This window comes from Betta splendens, chromosome 1 (genome assembly GCF_900634795.4).
Source record: "Betta splendens chromosome 1, fBetSpl5.4, whole genome shotgun sequence".
Lineage (NCBI taxonomy): Eukaryota > Metazoa > Chordata > Actinopteri > Anabantiformes > Osphronemidae > Betta > Betta splendens.
In genome coordinates, this window is record NC_040881.3 from 18,349,739 (window position 1) to 18,370,689 (window position 20,951).

General features: G+C 46.7%; 1 protein-coding gene across 6 annotated transcripts in view; it reads right to left on the bottom strand.

The window, feature by feature from the left end:
* The window catches only part of sorcs3a (sortilin related VPS10 domain containing receptor 3a), a 227,147-nt gene that overhangs the window by 25,977 nt on the left and 180,219 nt on the right, over positions 1-20,951 (bottom strand). For 2 of the 6 annotated variants that reach the window (XM_055507839.1, XM_055507837.1), the window contains exons 1-4: positions 6,439-19,377; positions 3,070-3,256; positions 1,983-2,116; positions 944-1,067 (exon numbers count right to left, since the gene is read on the bottom strand). In XM_055507839.1, coding sequence (XP_055363814.1) covers positions 944-1,067; positions 1,983-2,116; positions 3,070-3,256; positions 6,439-9,309 — 3,316 coding nt within the window. In that variant the 5' untranslated portion in view covers positions 9,310-19,377. Of the gene's footprint in view, positions 1-943; positions 1,068-1,982; positions 2,117-3,069; positions 3,257-6,438; positions 19,378-20,951 lie in introns of those variants that run through there. The other 4 variants (XM_055507845.1, XM_029163616.3, XM_055507832.1 and 1 more) reach the window with 3 other exon arrangements.

The following is a 20,951-nucleotide window of genomic DNA, read 5'->3' on the forward strand; positions in this document are numbered from 1 at the left end:
TTGTGTGAGGTCTTAAACCTTACTTTGTAAAGTGCCTTGAGATAACTTTGTTGTGATTTGGCGCAACATAAATAAAATTGAATTGAATTGTTGGTTAACTGTGTATCTGTGGTTGTTAAAAAATTAATTACTGTGTGAATAGATGTGACATTTTGTAAAATAATAATATTGTCATAATAATGTTACTGTGAATACAAATAATCAACAACAACAGAAGTGATATTGTTGGCTAAAAGGAAACTGATTTTGTGGACAGGCATAAAGTTAACCAATTCCACCTCTATAAGGGAAGCCTCATTATGCTGTTGCTAGTGCTAACAATGCAGCTGCTATTTGCGTTCAGTATGTAAGAGAGCAATTTTGTTTGACTCATCATTTAATTTTACTTTGGGTCTGTATTTTCTAGACATCAACTACAATTATAACGTTAGTGAACAGATTATAATTATTAGCTACTAATGCTGGTTTTCTGATTAATATACTGTATAAGACGTAAACACCAGGTATCAATCTTGTGTTGGTGTGAACATCAAGCATGTTGCACGGTGATCAGAAGAAGTTGCATATTGTCTTGAGTATTATAGATATAGATGCAGGATACTCATTCATTCACAAAATTCCATTCATCTACAGAACAGAACTTTAGGGCATGGAACAAGGACATTTTAAGATCAATAAAAAGATTTTCTGTGCGGTCAATAGTGTACAATACTACAGGCTTATGCAGAAAATGTAATACAGTACAAAATTAAATAATGTATAATAGAATGTTTTTCATGCTGAACACAGAAGTGGAAACAATGTTGCAATGCCTGGTGGTGGAAATAAGACTGCAGCCAGACTGATTTTTGTATCTCGATGCAGTAATAAAATACTTAGTAGACAAAACAACTGCAACTTTAGGGTACTGTGCTGAAACTGTATTTAGAAAACATATACTTACCTTTGACTGCTATAGTCTTGGTATCCTGCAGTATAGTGTTGGCTGCAGCCACCTGGACCGTTAGGGTGTGCATTCCTTCACTAGAGAATGTGTATGAGATGCTTCCATCCAGGGTTATTACCGGCTGCAACACAAAACATCAACAATCACAAAAATGAAAAAAATACCACTACAGAACCAACTCAATCAAACGAACCACACGCTGTCACACTCTTAGTTGTTTTTCTCATTTACGGTTTTGTTTTTAGTTTCAGTCCCTTCATTCAAGCTCCTGTATTCACATCATCCAGTTGCCAAATTGTTCTCATTCCAGCATTCTTGTTCTGTTCTCCTAGCCTGTGTTTTCGGCTGTACTTCTGTTTTTGACCTTTGCCTTGTCTTTGGCTACTGTAGCCTACTGTGTTTTACTGTGCTCGAATACCTACTCTGACCAACGCCTGCCCGTTCCCTCCCTGTCTGACCATTGCCTGTCTTATCTGCTCTCGTTTTGTCATTAGAAACTGAATTCTGCTTCTGTGCTGTGCATGTGTATCTGACTTTTTGCCAAACCCAACAAATACAGTATGTGACCTACTGGAAATCTAACACAATACAACATATTTTAAATTCAATGACTATGTGTGACAGGTATAAACACAGCTCACCAGAGAGGACGGCTTGGCCTGCATGTCGTGAAACTGTATTTTTGTGAAATTCTGCGCAAGGTTTAATGATTACAGTATGTTTTTAATGCTCTTGTGTATTTTTGTTCATGTAAATGAAAAAAAAATGCTACACAACTACAGTACTGCACTAGGCTTTGTCATCAGTTCAATTAAAATACTGATATTCTCTAGTCTAGTCTGAGAAGTCTACTGTCACACAGCTACAGTACGTGAGACTATAGTAGCACACCACATGACATACAGAGCTCCTGATTTACAAATTAGATCGCTGACCAATTTCTTTTACCTGAGGAAAGAGAAGTAAAAGTCTCACAGGGCCAAAATGCCAAAAAAATCAACTCTATACACAACAGTCCTGAAATCATTAATCTTACCTCACTATTGTTGCCAAGCCACCAGAAATAGGTGACAGTGCGAGTGTGGCTGGGCAGAACCACTGCTGTTATGTTCACTTCCTTGTTTTTTATGACCACAAACGGAGCAACAAGCTGAACATGTTCCAGTGGACCTAAAAAATAAACATCAAAGGAGGCGATACTGTGCATGGCAATTGAAACAATTCTCTTTTGAGAGCATTCCCTCTAACTGACAATACAATTAGATAACTTCCTACAGTTCGGAATAAAGAAATTCACATTCCAAATGAGATGCTTGAACCTTGATGATCACAAATGCAGAAAATTAAAAAATCTTCTATGTAAAAACGTTGAGTCATACCGTTTCCGTTCTCTTATTTTAGTGCCTGATTTGTTTTTTTAATACTACACAAAAAAAGTAGCCAAAGAAACTTTTCCAACTAGACTTTCAGAATCTCATGCTGGCAGTTGTGCATCCCTAATAGGTAAAACATACTGTATATGGTGAGTGTCTTAAAAATGTGCATGTTATGATGACAGGAAATTAATGTTCCTGTGATTTTTTGTTTTATACTCAGAATGCACTTGGTTTTCAGTCCATCAGTGGCAGCAGTATAATTATTGTCAATAACAGTGGCTACAGTCTGTAACAGTCTGTTACTCTCATACAGTATGTTTGAAAAAAATAAAATCTTAAAAGGAAAGCCTTCTCTCTGATATTTTATGCTTGAGAAAAATGACAGCAGGCAGCACTTTCACAGTTTGAAACCATTTTTGAATACAAGGCTTTTGTTGCAATTTTGTTTTGTTAAACTGACAGTGTAATTTACTGTTCTCTACATTCATGAGACCACAAAATACATGAAAATAACACAAATGGAATTAAAATGGTTATATATGTCAAGCATATCAGTAAGTGCTACCAACAAAAATACTAATGCTCTAAATTGAACAAATGTATTCTTGTGCTATAGAAATTCCCTCATGGAATTAATAGGACATTGCATTTTCCAAAACACTGGAGATGCAGGACAAAGACTTGTAAAAGTATGAGTTCATTAACCAGCCACAAATGCAAGATGCAATTTTGCTTTGTTGCACTCACATGTGACATGCAGGAAGAGTGTTGTGGTCTCATAACCCAGTGGGTTTTCCGCAAGGGCGGTGACACGGAAGATTCCTGCAGATTTATACACATGCTTGATCCCTTCCTCAGTCCAGCTCAGGTTGGAGTACGACACCGCTGTGCCATCCCCAAAGTCCAGTTGGATGTTGGTCCGCAAAGAGTCGCCCTGAAACACAGCACAAATGAAGCCTTAAAGCATGGACATAATTTTCACTAACACACACATAATTTTCAGATGCTGTGCTGTGATGGGGCTGTCTGTTAGAACTGTTGTAACAATGAATTCCTATAGCAATTATATTATTAGCAAGGTACAAATGGAAAGATGCTGCAGAGGAAGTATTGGACTGTGACATCACACCAGAGTCTTAGACTAGTTACTAGATAGTTTTAGCAAGTAACTTTTGTTTTCTACAAATGTGCAGGCTCTGCGAATTCAGCTCTGGCCTGAGGCTGCAATGTCTTCAGGACTCCCGTCTCAGAAGGTCTGGGGCTATGAGGCATGCAACAGAATCAACTTTGATTCAAATAGTTTCAGTAAAAGTTTTGCTATTTAGTTATAGAAAAGAATAGAGCCGATTGATTTTTGTGCTGGACTCAAGGCTCCTTTTTCCTGCATGATGGTCAGCCCAAGCGGGTCTGGAAAAACCTGTTTTGTGAAAAAAAAAAAAAGTTTTTTGGAAAATTGTAAACCGACATTATGCCTGAAAATATTGTATCATATGAACCCATGTATGACGACTTGCAGAAGATGAATAAAAACATCAAGTTTGTAGAAGGTCTACCCAGTTTGTTTGACGATGAAGAGATGATCCCTAGAGATTTAAATAATCAGCTAATAATTTTGGATGATGTAAAGTTTGATGTGCACAACAATCCATAGGTTGTTAAAATATTTACCCAATATCGTTACCATCACAATTTTTCTTTCATGTTTCTGACCCAGAATATTTTTTTAAAAAGGTGAATACAGTAGAACTCTAAACCTAAATTCAACACAACCTTTTTAAAAACCCGCGTGATAAACTTCAAACGTCTGTGCTGGCCCAGCAGATTTTTCCCAGTCACAAAGATTATTTTATGGAGAGATATGACGATGCAACAAAGACGGCTTACAGCTACTTAATGGTGGATTTGACATCTCACTGCTCAGAGTGCTATGTCAAAATAATTTCTCCATAATGGTATCTTCAACTGCAGCCTATGTTTTGCTGTGTTTGCCTGTAATTAAGTGCCAATGTGGGAACAGTGAATGCCTACAGAGGCATGGTGTGACGGCAACTGTCGCTGTAAAGATATTGCATGTGACATGGTATTTAAAATAAAATTTTCGATCAACTTTACCTTAAGTCGCCTGAACCAGTTGCCAAACCTACTGTCATGTAAGGTTGATGATCCAGGACTGGAGCCAGTATGTTTGAATGTGTATTGATTACAGAACACAATTAATATACTGTACAATATATCAGACAAACTATGGACAATTACACATGCATGTAATAATTTTTGGAACATTTTACTATTTACAGATTAATCACATCATAATCACTGTACACTGCACTTGTGGATGCGGACAGTGTTTCCTGAGGGACAAGGTACCTATGTTGGACTTAGATCACCTGTGAAATACCTAAATTACTGTTTTCGTTGCAATACCTAAATAAAAGGTAAACTATTATAAAACATTTGTCTGTTTTACCTCATAAAAAATAGTTCAGTGAACCAGCAGTAGTCAAAGCAAACTTTATTGTCAACCAATGCACCAGCACTATAACGCAACGCACAAGTTACCTTCACAGTGCAGATCACGGAATGAATGGGTAGGATTCATAGTTATGTTGCAAGCATAGTTTCTGGAGTGGAACAGGTACAGTCATGGGTAGTTGGCTGAGGGTTGTGTGAGGATCTTTGTTGTGCTTATCACATTTTGGAAGACATTTTGATCGGAAGCAGATGGAGGATGTAGCTGTTTTCCTTGACACCACTCTAGAAGGTATAGAGAATAGAATAGTAGATTAATGAAATGTCCAGTATTTCCTATGTATCTCACAACCTCCACAAATGTAAACAATATATAGAGGTAGTTAGATCAGTTGTAATTGTCACGGCGCTCTAGGTAGCGGACCCACACGCACAGCGGAGACAAGGCTCAGTGAACAACAGGGTTTATTCGAGCTCGTGGTCAGGCAGGCAAGGGTCAGTACACAAAGACGGCGGGTTTCAGTACAGGCAAGGATCTGGCAAACGGTGGTCAAAAGACAGGCTTCGGTTGGACTTACGGCAAGGCGGTATCACAGGTGAGGCGGAAAGCAGGGTCAGGAAAACAGGATCGGTAACGAGACAACATGTGAGTTAACGCTGGATTGCTAGCAAGGACACAAAAGACAATCTGGCAAGGTGCTGGGCTTAGAGGTGGTGCTTAAATACTAAATGGTGATGACTAAATGACAGACAGGTGAGTAGATTAGAACCGGGAGCAAGGCTGACTGAAACTAACAATGACTGCGACAGGAAGTGGTGACAAAATAAAACCTGAAATGAGTAATTACAGTGACTAAATGATCTAGACTGTGACAGACCCCCCCCCCCCCGTCTAGGGCGGATTCCCAGACGTCCCACAGAAAACCAAAAAGAGGAAAACACAACTAAACATGATGGGTGACGGGCTAGAACAACACATATTGATCAAGGCACAAGAACTGAGTGGCAGGGAACAGAACAAAGTCCATGAGGTGAGTCCATGACAAGAACATACAAAGTCCCGAAACCTCCTCAAGGAGGGTGGATGCGCGGAGAGTCTCGGCCGCGCAGCCGCCAGGCCGAGACGGCACATCTTGTGCCCGAGGGCAAGGCTGGAGTCCTAGGAGGCCGGCGTCGGAACATGCCGCCTCCAGTGGCCAAACGCATGCGCCGGTGCTTTCCAGACTGGGGGTGCTCCAGGAAACTGAGAAGACGCGGCGGTCGGCAATGGCAGAGACCGCGCCGTCGCCGGGGCAGGAAACAGCGACCTCCCGGTAGGTGGTCGCCTCCGGAACCGGCCAGCCGAGGTGGCCGACGACGCAGAAGACAGCGCCATCCCTGCCACCGGATTCGCCAAGGACCTGGCCCTCCGTCGGGCAGGTGAGGCGTGAGCCGGCGGGAAGCCGGGAACGGCGACGGGGACAGACGTGGAGACGAGGCTGGGACCAGAGACGAGGACAGACGTGGAGGCGAGGCTGGGACCAGAGACGAGGACAGACGTGGAGGCGAGGCTGGGACCAGAGACGAGGACAGACGTGGAGACGAGGACAGACGTGGAGACGAGGCTGGGACCAGAGACGAGGACAGACGTGGAGACGAGGCTGGGACCTGAGACGAGGACAGACGTGGAGACATGGCCGGAGCCGGGCCACCAGGAACCGAGGACCGACGTGGAGACGAGGCTGGGACCAGAGGCGAAGACAGACGTGGAGACGTGGCCGGAGCCGGACCACCAGGAACTGATGCAGACGTGGCCGGCACCGGGCCTCCAGGAGCGGAGACAGACGTGTCCGGGACCGGACCACCAGGAGCTGAGGCGAGCGTGTCCGGGACCGGACCACCAGAAGCTGAGGCGAACGTGTCCGGGACCGGACCACCAGGAGCTGAGGCGAACGTGTCCGGGACCGGACCACCAGGAGCAGAGACGAGCGTGGCCGGGGCCGGACCACCAGGAGCAGAGACGAGCGTGGCCGGGACCGGACCACCAGGAGCTGAGACGAGCGTGGCCGGGACCGGACCACCAGGAGCTGAGACGAGCGTGGCCGGGACCGGACCGCCCGGAGCAGAGACGAGCGTGGCCGGGACCGGACCACCAGGAGCTGAGACGAGCGTGGCCGGGACCGGACCGCCCGGAGCTGAGGCAGATGCGATCGGTGCCAGATCAACCGGGATCGCTGCAAATGTGGCCGGCGCTGGACCACCAGGAGCTGCACCTGCACACATTGGCTTAAAAAACACAGGGACCAGGAGCGGACCGACCACCTCCTCCGGGGGGATGGCAGAAGACAGAGCTGGACCGACCTCCTCCGGAAGGTCGGCAGGAGACAGAGCTGGACCGACCTCCTCCGGAAGGTCGGCAGGAGACGGAGCTGGACCGACCTCCTCCGGGAGGTCGGCAGGAGACGGAGCTGGACCGACCTCCTCCGGGAGGTCGGCAGGAGACAGAGCTGGACCGACCTCCTCCGGGAGGCCGGCAGGGGCTGCAACAGGTGCTGCGGCGGGAGCGAACCCCACCTGGGGATCGTCGGGAACTGCGGCCTCCGAGGAGCCGACAGTGGCAGGAACTAGAACTGCGGCCCCCGAGGAGCCGACAGTGGCAAGAACTAGAACTGCGGCCTCCTCCGAGGAGCCGACAGTGGCAGGAACTAGAACGGCGTCCTCCTCAGAGGAGCCGACAGGGACTGGAACGACCTCTACTTGGCCGTCAGGGACTGGAACGACCTCTACTTGGCCGACAGGGACTGGAACGACCTCTACTTGGCCGACAGGGACTGGAACGACCCCTACATGGCCGACAGGGACTGGAACGACCTCTACATGGCCGACAGGGACTGGAACGGCCGCAACATGGCCGACAGGGACAGGAACGGCCTCAACATGGCCGACAGGGACTGGAACGGCCGCAACATGGCCGACAGGGACAGGAACGGCCTCAACATGGCCGACAGGAACAGGAACGGCCTCAACATGGCCGACAGGAACAGGAACGGCCTCAACATGGCCGACAGGAACAGGAACGGCCTCAATATGGCCGACAGGAACAGGAACTGAGGCCTGGTGTGGCTGGCCAGGGGTGCCTGCTAGCTGGCGTAAAGATGGAGCTTGAACTTGGCGTGGCGGAGCCGAGGCTTGAGCTTGAGCAGGCTGAGCTGAGGCTTGAGCTTGAGCAGGCTGAGCTGAGGCTTGAGCTGCTGCAGGCTGGGCTGAGGCTTGAGCTGCTGCAGGCTGGGCTGAGGCTTGAGCTGCTGCAGGCTGAGCTGAGGCTTGAGCTTGGCATGACTGAGGTGAGGCGTGAGCTGAGGCTTGAGCTTGGCATGGCTGAGGTGAGGCGTGAGCTGGAGCTGGAGCTTGGCATGGCTGAGGTGAGGCTAGGGCGGGAGTTGCTGCAGCCAGTGATGCAGCCAGGGACGCTGGGGCCAGTGATGCAGCCAGGGACGCTGGGGCCAGTGATGCAGCCAGGGACGCTGGGGCCAGCGATGCAGCCAGAGACGCTGGGGCCAGTGATGCAGCCAGAGACGCTGGGGCCAGGGATGCAGCCAGAGATGCTGGGGCCAGGGGTGCAGGCTTAGACGCCGGAGCGGGTGCAGGCTCTGATGCAGGAAAGGGTGCAGGCTCTGATGCCGGAACGGGTGCAGGCTCTGATGCAGGAACGGGTGCAGGCTCTGATGCAGGAACGGGTGCAGGCTCTGACGGGGGTTCAATGAAACCCAGGGCTGAAGCAGGAGCCGGGACCACGGTACGGACTGGATGGGACTGGGGAACTATGACGGTAGCGTGGGCATGGACTTGGGCCGATGAGCTGGTGTCTGGAACGGGAGCTGGATCTGCCTGAGCGGCGTCTGGAGCAGGGACTGGATCTGCCTGAGTGGCAACAGGGGAGTGAGCTTGACTCGACTGAGCCGCGACAGGAACGTGAGCTGGGTTCGACTGAGCAGCGACAGGAACGTGAGCTTGGTTCGACTGAGTAGCGACAGGAACGTGAGCTTGGTTCGACTGAGCAGTGACAGGAACGTGAGCTTGGTTCGACTGAGTAGCGACAGGAACGTGAGCTGGGTTCGACTGAGCAGTGACAGGAACGTGAGCTGGGTTCGACTGAGCAGCGACAGGAACGTGAGCTTGGTTCGACTGAGCAGCGACAGGAACGTGAGCTTGGCTTGACTGAACGATGACAGGAACGTGAGCTTGGCTTGACTGAGCGACGACGGGAGCGCTTTCCGGTGCAGCAGGAACAGCTGATGAGACGCTCGCGGGCGCCGCGCGCAGAGCGCGGGCCAAATCCTTCCGCACTGCCTGGAGCCTCTCAAAAAGCGTCTGCACCTCCGGGTAGTCAAGCCACCAGAATTCCTCCTCCAGGATAGCAATAGCTTGCTTTATGACGCGGAGCCGCACCTTCAGACTGGGGGCTTCCGCGTAATTCCTCGCGAGCTCCCCGAAGCACCAGCGGAGGTCCTCCGGCAGCCTCGCGCAGGAAAACACCATCGCGACTCGGCGTTGTCCAAGTACACAATAACAAAAAATCCCTTGCAGACCTTAAACAGATGCAAGACGCCGGCTGGGTCCGAGTCTGGCCAGATTGTACTGTCACGGCGCTCTAGGTAGCGGACCCACACGCACAGCGGAGACAAGGCTCAGTGAACAACAGGGTTTATTCGAGCTCGTGGTCAGGCAGGCAAGGGTCGGTACACAAAGACGGCGGGTTTCAGTACAGGCAAGGATCTGGCAAACGGTGGTCAAAAGACAGGCTTCGGTTGGACTTACGGCAAGGCGGTATCACAGGTGAGGCGGAAAGCAGGGTCAGGAAAACAGGATTGGTAACGAGACAACATGTGAGTTAACGCTGGATTGCTAGCAAGGACACAAAAGACAATCTGGCAAGGTGCTGGGCTTAGAGGTGGTGCTTAAATACTAAATGGTGATGACTAAATGACAGACAGGTGAGTAGATTAGAACCGGGAGCAAGGCTGACTGAAACTAACAATGACTGCGACAGGAAGTGGTGACAAAATAAAACCGGAAATGAGTAATTACAGTGACTAAATGATCTAGACTGTGACAAATGGTGTTTGGAGCAAACACGTTTTAAATTTAGCTTTTATAGGGCTGGTTTGTTATATCTTGGCATGGCATTAATGACCTCCTTTGTGTCAGGTTGCTTAAATTCTGCTCAGAGGGACAGGGATGTTCACAAGGTCCTCCATATAACGACGTGGGTCCAGCAGGACTTTATTGAAGATGGTCTCCATCACATTTTTCACATAATCTGCACCATAACACAGAACTACAAATTACCCATGAGCAGACTAAAATATCAAAATAAGTTGACCAACTGCATACAGAGTAAATATATAGACAATAATATAGATCTGATTATGAATACTACAACTTCTGAAATGTGAAATCCCAAATCTCTGTCAAATAAAACTGCCTATTGGCCAACAAATTATCATACGGCTGTTAAACAGACATACCTTTGTTACTGAGGTGAGCAACCTTGTTCTACAAGGTACCGTGTGTCCACAGCCTGTAGAGGTGTGTTACTTTTGAGAAGCAACATCCTTGCATTTTGGTAGCTTGGATGCGCCAGTCTGTATTAAAAAAACTATGTCACATTTACAGCTACAGTAGCTGACTGGATAAGCAACACGTGTGAGAAGACAGCAAGACAGCATACATGTTAGACTTTAACAGAACTTGCCATAACCCAAATTCACAGGTCTACTTGGGCTACGACGTACACACGACAGGCTCGGTAGTAATTAGAAACACAGCTGACTCTCACAACTTACTAATGCAGCCAAACTCAAGATGTACTGAAAGTTATGTGGAGGGCTAGTGGCTAACGCTGCGCTACCATCGCGCTAGCAGCTAACAGGGCGCTAGCAGGTAAAATGTGAGCTGAGTGAATGACCTCAGTACCATATATCACACGATTCAAACTGGACGAATGCTGGAGAGGCTTGGAATCATCCAAATTGTGTGGCAGCACCTTGCAACACTGCCTCTTTCTGTCGCTGTTAGCATCAACTGTTCTAGCCATTAGCATTCCTTACACAGGAGGGAAGCTAGATTATAAACAAAGAAACCTCTGGAGCACATACATCAAACAAGTATCAAGCATGTACTTACGTTTGGGGAAGCAGCAAGTGGACCACGTCTTGTAGGAACAGAGCCGTTCTTCAACCTCAAGCCCAGTAAAAAAAAAATATACCCTCGTTTTCAAAGCAGTGGGAGGTGAAATGATGTCCACACAGAACAAGCGTTTATTTAGGCAGCGGTGCCGGCACCGGTCCATTTACAAGAAAATGAATAGATAAATTTCTCCTTTCTTTCTCTGCTGGTAAAATGAAAAGGCTGCAGTGCTGGTTGGAACAACCAACAACGGTGCACTTTCTGAACCCCAATGGCCACATTTCAGTTCATGTCACAGTGAGTGACTTCTTTTTTGACTTTTAAATGGCGGGTAGCAACCAACTGAACTATGCTACAGTGCACAGCGAGTGACTGAAACGCAATGTTGCAGGTACATTTAGGGGTCCAGATTTGTCTGGGCATGGCCAAAGCTGGTTCTGTGAGTGGTTAAAAGACTGCAGATGTACACAGTCCAGGAAATTTGAAACCGATAGTTCTTAAACTGGATTGGATAAACTCACAAAATGTGAGTGTAAATCTGAGTGCACTTCTAACACACCAGGGGTGTCTTAACATGAACCAGGGAGTCATATAAATGTACCAACATGTCCAAACTGTGAATTTTGCATGTGCAGGGATCTTTAATAGTTGGAAAAATATGAAAAAGTCTGCTAGTCGATGCAGGACTAGTTAAGTGCAGAAAAGTGTTCAGAAAAACGATAATATTAATATACTATACCAACTAGAAAAAGCATTTCCAGAAGATCGGCACAGTGAATGATTCCATGCGGTATGTATTGCTGAACAACTGTTGCATTTATAACATAGCTGAAAGCAGTCAAAGCATGTGAAGCATAGATGAATGTATCTGAAGAGAATTAGGAGTTGTTTAAACAGCTTCTTCTGCTATAGTTGCAGAAAAAGCTGAAGCAGTTTGATTTCAGATTGAGGAAACTTGAAAAAAATTTGCTGAAATTGAACAACTGCTGATAATGAAGGAAGTGTGTAAAGGTTTGCTTAATTTTATGAAATATACTTAATGTATTAAGCAGCTAAATAGCTGAATAAATAGTTTTACAGATGAAAGCAGTTGCAAAGGAAGTAGAGAAAAGTTGGGACATTTTAAAGGAAACCTCTGCAAATAATTGCTAAAGAGTAGAACAGTCTTATTAGTTAATAATAAATGACCAGTAAGAAGCAGAAATAGTGCCATTGAAGCTAAAGATTTTGATTGGTGATTTTTAAAAGAATTTGAATTTTGAGGAAGTGTGTGTGGGAAATTACTAAACTATGAATTTATATATTTAACCACTCAAATCCAGACACATTGCTGTAAAGGTTAAAGTTAAAAGTTTTACATTTATGATTTGAAATTAGAGAAGGTGTATTTGGAGAAGGTCTGGGCATTTGCTAAACTGTAAAATAGTCTTAATACTCTAATTAGCAGTCATTATCCAGCCAGAGGTATAAAAATGACTAATAAAGCTAAAACAGTAAAATAGTCTTATTATCTAGTAATAATAAACTAGTTGAAAGTAAAGGTGTTGCTATTTTCAGCTATTTCAGTCTTCATAAGTAGTGAAGCAGATTTCTACCCCTGCTTAACAGACTTGTTACAGCAAAACCATAAGGGTTATTACAAAAACAACTTAACTTTATGAATCCCAAGGCTTCAATGAGCATGTGGTGTAAGTCTTATGTTTAGAGTGAAAATTGTGGCCACGGTCGGGTTTACCAATGCCTGTCTTTCTGTGATTCTCCGCAGAAGTCAGCAAAACATTTGTATTGCAGTGTATAGGAGAAATTATGGAACTCTTTGCACTACAGCTACAGACTAATAGAAAAGCTGAAAATTCCTCAAAAACCACCCTACCCCTAAACTGCTATAACTCAGAAACTATTTAAGATATTTAAAAGCTGAACAAGAGATTAGTAGTCAAATAGTTGAAGATTATTTTGTAGTTTAAATGGTGTCCGTAGCTTAGAGTATGTAGTAGTATTAGTAGTGAAGTAGTTAAAGATAAAAAAAGTCTAAAGTTAGACAAAGCTAAAGAGGATTTGAAAATGGTTTTCCATTTATTTCAATGGGAGAATTTTGCTCTCCTTAAAATTTGTTTTTTGATAGTTCAATTGTACCTGTAACTGAAATACGCGGGAATAGTTAATTACTGAAAAACGTATGGAAGAACAAAAATGACCATCAGGCCATTCCAATACAGTGGATGCTGTAAGCATCACTAATATATATTATAATATCTTCTCTGCAGGAAGTTTAAAGTGGGCCGTTGGTAATAACTAAAATTGGATGAAAATCCAAATGTATCAAAAAAAGTAGCGGTCCCGTTCTTTTCAAGCGTCAGAGCCAGCCAGTGTTCACCAGGCAAGTGTCGGGTGTGTGTTTACAATAAAGTAGGCAGGTCCATAACTTGTTAAGGCAACTCATGTACTTTAGCTGAACCCTGTTAATTTTCTCTCTCTTCAATAGTAATGAACCAAAATGTTGCGCTTTGCATCAATTTCAAGAATCAAACAGGCGTAAACAATAAGCGTCATAGTCTGACGTAAAGGAAGCCTGAATCTAAGCCTTAGAGAGCCTGATTTGACAGGGTACAGCCCCCTCTTTACCAGGTGCTAAATTGATGGCAACCAAAGTGTAGCCACCCTTAAATCAGAATCAGAAGGAGCTTTATTGCCAGGTCCTGTAGAGTGCACTTTACAGAACTAGGAACTTGTCTTGGTGTTGGCACACCCAGGCAGCCATCTGCGGCGCCACGTCCCCGCTGACAGTGGAATCAAGTTGCAGTACAAAACAATACAGTACAGAAACACACGCATACACACAGTACAAGTGGAGACCTTGCTGGATTTTTTTCTTGTGTACATCAGGACAGATAGATAAGTTCGGACTGTAATGTGTGTGTGTGTGTGTGTGCGTGGGGGGGGGGGGGTGTATCTGCATCTGCAACAATGCCACTTTATAAAGCCAGGGTGATGGGAGAAGCTTGGTGGCTAGACTAAGCCAACGAGCGGAGGAGAGAATCCTAGCAGCCAGGGAGCCCACACAGAACCCCCCAGGAAGAGTTACAGCAGCCACAGAGACAGCACCCAAGGTCAGAGTGGGCCACCGTGGGTCAACGCTGTCCGCCCCATGAGAACCAGGGGCAAACACTCCCCCCACGGTCCTTAGGGAGCCCGTTGGGAGATGCCCCTGTGCCCAGAGTGGGGCCCACCCCCAGTCCTCCACCCCCACATGAGCGGAGTGCGGCCTACCCCATCGGCCCGACCATATCCCCTGGCACCACATCGGGCCCGCAGCACAAGGCCAGCAATTGGTGGGGGTCAGCAGAAAAGAGACCACCCAGGCAGCGGATCTACGTACCCCGGGCGGAAAACGGGACCCCCAACAAACCAACCGCACCACACGCATACACTCTCACACAGACACAGACACAGACACACACACACACACACACACACACACACACACACACACACACACACACACACACGTACATTAACACACACTACCACAGACTCTCTCACAACAAACCAGTCAAACATATGTGAACCCATGCACACTCAGGCACTCTTCCCCAGGCCCCAGTGTAAGAGCCCACCCCCAGCCCTAAATGTATGTGGCTAAGTATGAGGAACTTTGAGAGATCGCCAGTTCCAGCAGACAGAGCCATCAAATTAAAGTCTCTGGTCACCCCCCAGGGGGAGCCCTGGATGAGTGTGTATGACTAATGCAATTAAAACTGCAGAACATCCCACTTAGGAGGGACGAAACCACTTTTCAGTAGCCCCGGTCCCTCCATCAGCAGGACGACCCTCACAGAGCTAAGTGGATGAATGTGAGAGATGTAGTTGGGAAGCAAGGCACCAGGGTCCGCAGAGCCAGGTTCCCGACTAGCTCTGCTACCCATCCCAGTGCCTCCCACAATCCCCAGCCAGGAAGAGATCGACGAGACCTGGGGCCCACAGTACTACTGTCCAGGCACCACATACTGCCCAGGCACCACTACAGTTGTCCTTGAAGGGAGGCACAATAACACAATAACAGAATGAAAATAGAGGCACAGCTGGTGAGCTAGATTGGAGGGGTGAGGGAGAAGGGACAGAATAACATTTTTAATGATCCATGACTAATTTGTCCAGATTAATAGTTCAATCGTCCCGTTACGATAAAGCAGTGCCAATCATGAGTAGCCCTGTTATCAAAGTCCAAAATATAAATACATCCCCCTGCATCCTTGATGGACAGTTGGCTCCAGACACATGGGGCACCAGGAATTCCAAGCGTCTCGCATGTAACCAGAGGCAAGAGTCCCCGAGGGGTAGAGTGGCTTTCCCAGTGATTCTTTTCTTTGTGAGAAAATTTTGTCCAATGCGCTGAGTGACCAGTTGATTAGCCCCATGTTCAAAAATTGTTATTCTAGAATAGCCCATCAGCTAGCATGTGAGTGAGCAGCGTGGACGAAGCAGGAGGAAAGCTTGGAGAGAGCAGAGACGTAAAGTGGGAACAGAGAGAAAACACATCTGCACTACTCGAGAGGCGGAAGTAGAAGAAGTTCTTGTCTATTGAAGCACAGTGGTTGATCTTTTAGATGACATCCTGTCCATCCATCTACTGGCATATTGTGATCTGTCTTAATTTCAATGTATATACTCTCCATATAATTTGACGACAAATAATGCCAGATGATACGACAGATAATGCCAGATAATACAGTGATAACCTCATGTTGGCTGTAGACTAATCTGGCATCTAGTTTCAGTCAAACAGTCAAAACATTCATTCAGTTTGCCTAGAATAGAGTCTGTTAAGTCTGTTAAGGCAACCTCCCAATGCCCATTTAAATCTATATGCCAAATCTGTGAGGTAGTATTATCTTTGAAGGTGTTCATACTAGCGTTGGTTGGTTGGAAGAGTTATATAGAAACCGGCGTTCTCCATATTCTCGCAGGGCTTGTCTGTCTGAGGCTCTGACATAACTGTTAAAATTCCTTCGCCAGTTTCTCCACTTGACTAAAATGTGCGGGACACCTCCTATCTTAAGCCGCAGCAGAATCTTTTTAAACTGAAAAGCTTTGTCTGCAGAAACCTCCAGTTTCTGTAATTCTGCCTCATAAAAAGGAGCCCTCTACTGGCTCGCGTAATCGTAGTCATAATCCTAAATCGTATACACTGGTGGGATCCTTGGTACACACTCGCTTATTTTAAAAATCTCATTTGTTTACCCTGTGTATATTTCTTTTCAAACGCCCCTCTTAGTTTGAAGATTCTCCCCGGAAAATAAATTTTTAACATGTTTGTATGGCACAGTGAGAACGAATCGTACAGGTTTTGGAAAACTTCTAAACTGTTTTTAGACGTTACTTGAGCGGGTGCCATCTTGATGCTGCTGTGATAACTATTATTGTAACATATATGAGGGTGTTTTTCCCTGTAAAGTATAAATACAATTTATGTTTCAGCATTTTGTTGTAACGTTCAACGACTGATGATGCTGTTTACTTGCTTTAAACAGCTTATTGTAAAATTTGTCCACACTCTGAGCTGAATGAAACAAACGCACAATTCCTTCTCTGTCATGGGGTTTTACAACAACAAGCTTGTAAAACCAGCATCCTAAAGACGCAGGGGTTGACCACTGTGCTTTGAATAGGAGTAACCTTCTATTTTTTAAATAAAATAAACTAATAATTGATGGGACATTTTTCCTAGCATTCTTTACCCCACTATTCAAAATAGCTGTTAATGCCTCCAAGCAAAGGGTTCTTGTTGTCTAGAATATGCTTTAATAAATATAATATTTTTAACATTTTATTTGTAAATCTATTCATATTTTGTTATAAAGGAATATTACATTTTTTTCTTCTGTAATTCACTAATGAAAGACCAGTTACACAACTACAGTAAGAAGCACATGATATGCAAATTTGTTTTATGTCCCTCTATAATATGGGCTTCTTGGAAGTGTATGCTCTAGAGTGGCATGGTATACCGGTATTGATTTAGTACTCTATTGCATTTGGATGGGACCGGTATTTGCAACAGCATGTGTCATGACACATCACTAACAGGAACTAGACCTCCCACGGTCAGGGCGCATGAATACAGGTTTAAGACACAATGATGTCACCGGTCCCGCCTCCTCCTGAGGCTAAATAGCCCTTCCGGAGGCGTGAAGTTCGATCAGAACCAGTCTCTGTGTAGACTAAAGACAGAGAGATAGTCTCTTCACTCTGCATGGATGCTGGACTACCTTTCAAACCGACTGCAGTATGTGGGGGCTCACCACTGTGAGTCTGACATGGCCGTTTGCAACACAGGAGCCCCACAGGGAACAGTTCTGGCTTAGTTTCTGGTTACTGTCTACTCCGCAGACTTCATGTCCAGCTCAGCATCCTGTCATCTGCAGAAGTTCTCAGATGACTCTGCCATTGTCGGCTTGATTACAAATGACAATGACAGAGAGTACAGAGAACTGATTCAGAACTTTGTGGACTGGTGCCAGTGGAACTACCTCCAGATTAATGCAGGGAAAACCAAGGAGCTGGTGGTAGACTTTGTAGGCACACACACACTGCACTAACACCGGTGAACATCCAGGGAAAGGACATAAGAGAGTGGAATCCTACAAGTACTTGGGTGTTCACCTCAACAATAAACTGCACTGGTCACACAATACAGACGCACTGTTTAAAAAAGGACAGAGCAGAGAAAAGCAGATCTGTTGAGGAGACTGAGGCCTTTTTGGAGTCCAGGGACCACTCCTAAAGACCTTCTATGACTCTGTTGTGGCATCACCCATCTTTTATGGAGTGGTCTGCTGGTGCAGCAGCATCTCAGCAGCAGACAGGAGGCGACTGGAGAAGCTGGTCAAGAAGGCCAGCTCCGTTCTAGGACTGCCTCATGATTCAGTGCAGGAGGTGGGAGATAGGAGAATGGTAGCTAAGCTATCATCCATGATGGAGAACGATGCCCACCCACTTTATGAAACGGTGTCATCACTATGCAGCTTCTTCACTGACAGACTGATACATCCTAAGTGTCTGAAGGAGCGACACCGTAGGTTGTTTCTACCGGCTGCTGTTAGACTTTACAACCTAAACTGCTCCTAGTAAATTACTGTTATTGTAATTGTTGCTACAATTGTCAACTTATACTGTAGTCACCATCCAAATGTTTGGGCAAACTTTTACCCTGTGCAATATCCGATCAATCCATGGCGGAATTACCCATCACATATGCATGTGTGTCTATATACACAATACATTTTTTATTTTACTTAAATTGTACATATTTTATTTTTGATCCTGCTCTTTTTTTGTACTGCTGCTGCAATGTGGAAATTTCCCCATTGTGGGACGAATAAAGGTCTATCTTATCTTATCTTATTAATCTCATGATGGGGAAATTTTAACACACACCACAAGGAGACTAGGCAACCCAACCCCAGGTGGTCACACAACCGTACACAGTCTGGGATGTTCAAACGGTCCCAGTCCTCAACACACTGGCCAGGGGTGCAGTGACCAACAGAAACCATGGCAGCAGAGTGCAGGAATAAGCAGACAGACTGATGCCGCCCCGCACATGAAGGTTGACCCAAGTCAGACAATACAAATCCCAGCCCAAAGAGGGTGACCTGTGGAGATGGACCGAAGCGAGTGGGGCAGGGCTCACCACCAACCCACACCAAATAATGGGGGAACCTAGCTAGAGCACAAGACGGACACACTCCTGGTGTCAACACAGTATTCAGTGCCCTGACCTATCTCGTCTGTTAGCTTAAGCGAGCAGACTGAGGCTGTCCCGCACATGAAGGCAGACATCATGGATCCCGGCCCGAAGGGGGCACCCCGTGGAGATGGAACCAGTGCACCGTGGCGGGCTCATCACCAACTCAAGCTCAACAACAGGGAAGCCCGGCCAGAACAAAATGCTGGGAAGGCAGCCCAGAGCTGACCCTGTGGCAAACCTGGAGGGCCTTCGCAAGCCAAGCCAGAAGTACAGTACATGCTACCGGACAAGAGCAGCACCAGACAGCCAACTTTGAAACTGCCCCCACAGGACCGCTCAATTTACCTGGCGGGTTGTCACAATACCCACACAAGCCAACCAAAAGCAGTCACTGTGGACACTGGTCCAACAAGGGCCGGCCACCAAAAGGGCCAGCACTCATCAAGCCAGAGGAACATGCTACTGGCACAGGCCAAGGTGGCACCAGGCAGTTGGCATGGAGATGGCACTCACAGGACCCCACACCACATTCAACTTGGCACGTTCTCTTATACTGCGGCAGTCGGAGGGCCCGCCTGCTGAAGCTGAAGAATATATCGCTGACGCATGGCTGAAGCAGCTCCAGGCAGTCGTCATGTCCACACAGGCCAAAGGTGGGGACAGGGACAGGCTGGCAAAAGAGCCCTGAAAAAGCATGGCGAAAAACAAGACAACTCGCAGGCCTGTGGTGACACCACCAAGCCATTGAACAGCCAAGGACTGGTCCTGCATTGCAGTCATATAGCGCTTAGCACAGACTTGCACAAAAACCAACAGGCCAGGGCCATAGAGTCCCCGAAGAGAGTTGCCACCAAACTGCTAGGGCGCAGCCACTGACGGGTGACCCATGTCCGACCAGACACCAGTGCAAGCACTCACACGCAGGCAAACCCTTCAAACAGGATCCAGCAGCAGCTGGACAAATTCACATCAAGAGAGCAGTGGTAGCTACTGGAAAGCCCCTGCAGGCTTCCACAAACATAGCAGGAAAGCCAGGCCGCATAATAGAGGGTGCCACTCCCTGACACTGGGTAAAAAACACCTGTCAGACAGGGTACTATCAAACACTGCACCAACGGCACCCTGCCACACGTGCTCAGCGCCGAAGACGACAAATCGCAGAACGCAGTGCCCCTTCTTGGGGAGGTGTGTACAGAAGCAGCAGGCACTCACCTAAACATGCACCAAATGGTGGAGGGGCTCCCATGCAGTCAGGCCAACACATTCTGCGCCCAGGGTCCCTGCTCAGTGTGGCCAAGGACAGTGTGCCACCTATAGGCAATTGCACTACTCCCTAAGCCATTTCGGCCACCTCTGTTAGCCCCAAGCATCACAAATGGCTCCACTGCCAGTACCACACAGCGGTCACACAGCGTACATAAAGCAGGATGGTCGCCAAGCAACACCATTACCACAACAGCAGCAGCAAAAACCAAGGGCACACATAGAGGCGCGTAAGCAGCAAAGAATGAGACTGTCACGTAAACATAAGAAGACACTGCATGCACCAGCCAGCTAGCGCAGAAGGCACGGAAAACACTCTGAAGAGGACACCCCACTGAGAGACATGTTACGTAACAGTGCCAAAACAGGCAGCTGAGCCAGCCCAGGGACTGCTGCACACTTCTAGGCAACTGGGCTGTGGCACTTCAGTCCCGACTCCTCCGCTCATGTGAGGAATGAGCGGCCAAAGCTGCCATGTGCAGCCCGATGCAGGGCCAGTAAGCAGAGATCGATTTTATTTCACAGCAGTTTCGTGCATACGAGAATCCCGCCCGAAACCAGAGGAAGGCCCAGGAGTGGGTCGAACCCTCCCAGGCACTGCCAGCCACACAAAAAAGGATAGCACCAGATAGGTATTCCCAGTAGACACACAAAAGCAACCATGGGGCACTGATGAGGGAAATACATGATTTAAGAAACAGGTTTGCATCCAAGCACAAAATTCCGCAAACAACACCACCGGAACAGTACCACAGAGCCACTAGTGATGTGTCGTTCGTGAATGATTCGTTCAATATGAACTAATCTTTATATGACTCAGGAAAAACAAGTCCTCTCAGTGAACGATTTGTTCAGTTCAATGCAGTATGTTCTCTCGCCACATGGCAGCAGTTGCTGAAGCTCAGTCAGCAGGACCAGAAACAGAAATGATTCGTTCAGAACTGACTCAACTGAGCGTTATTTCTCAAGGATTAATTCT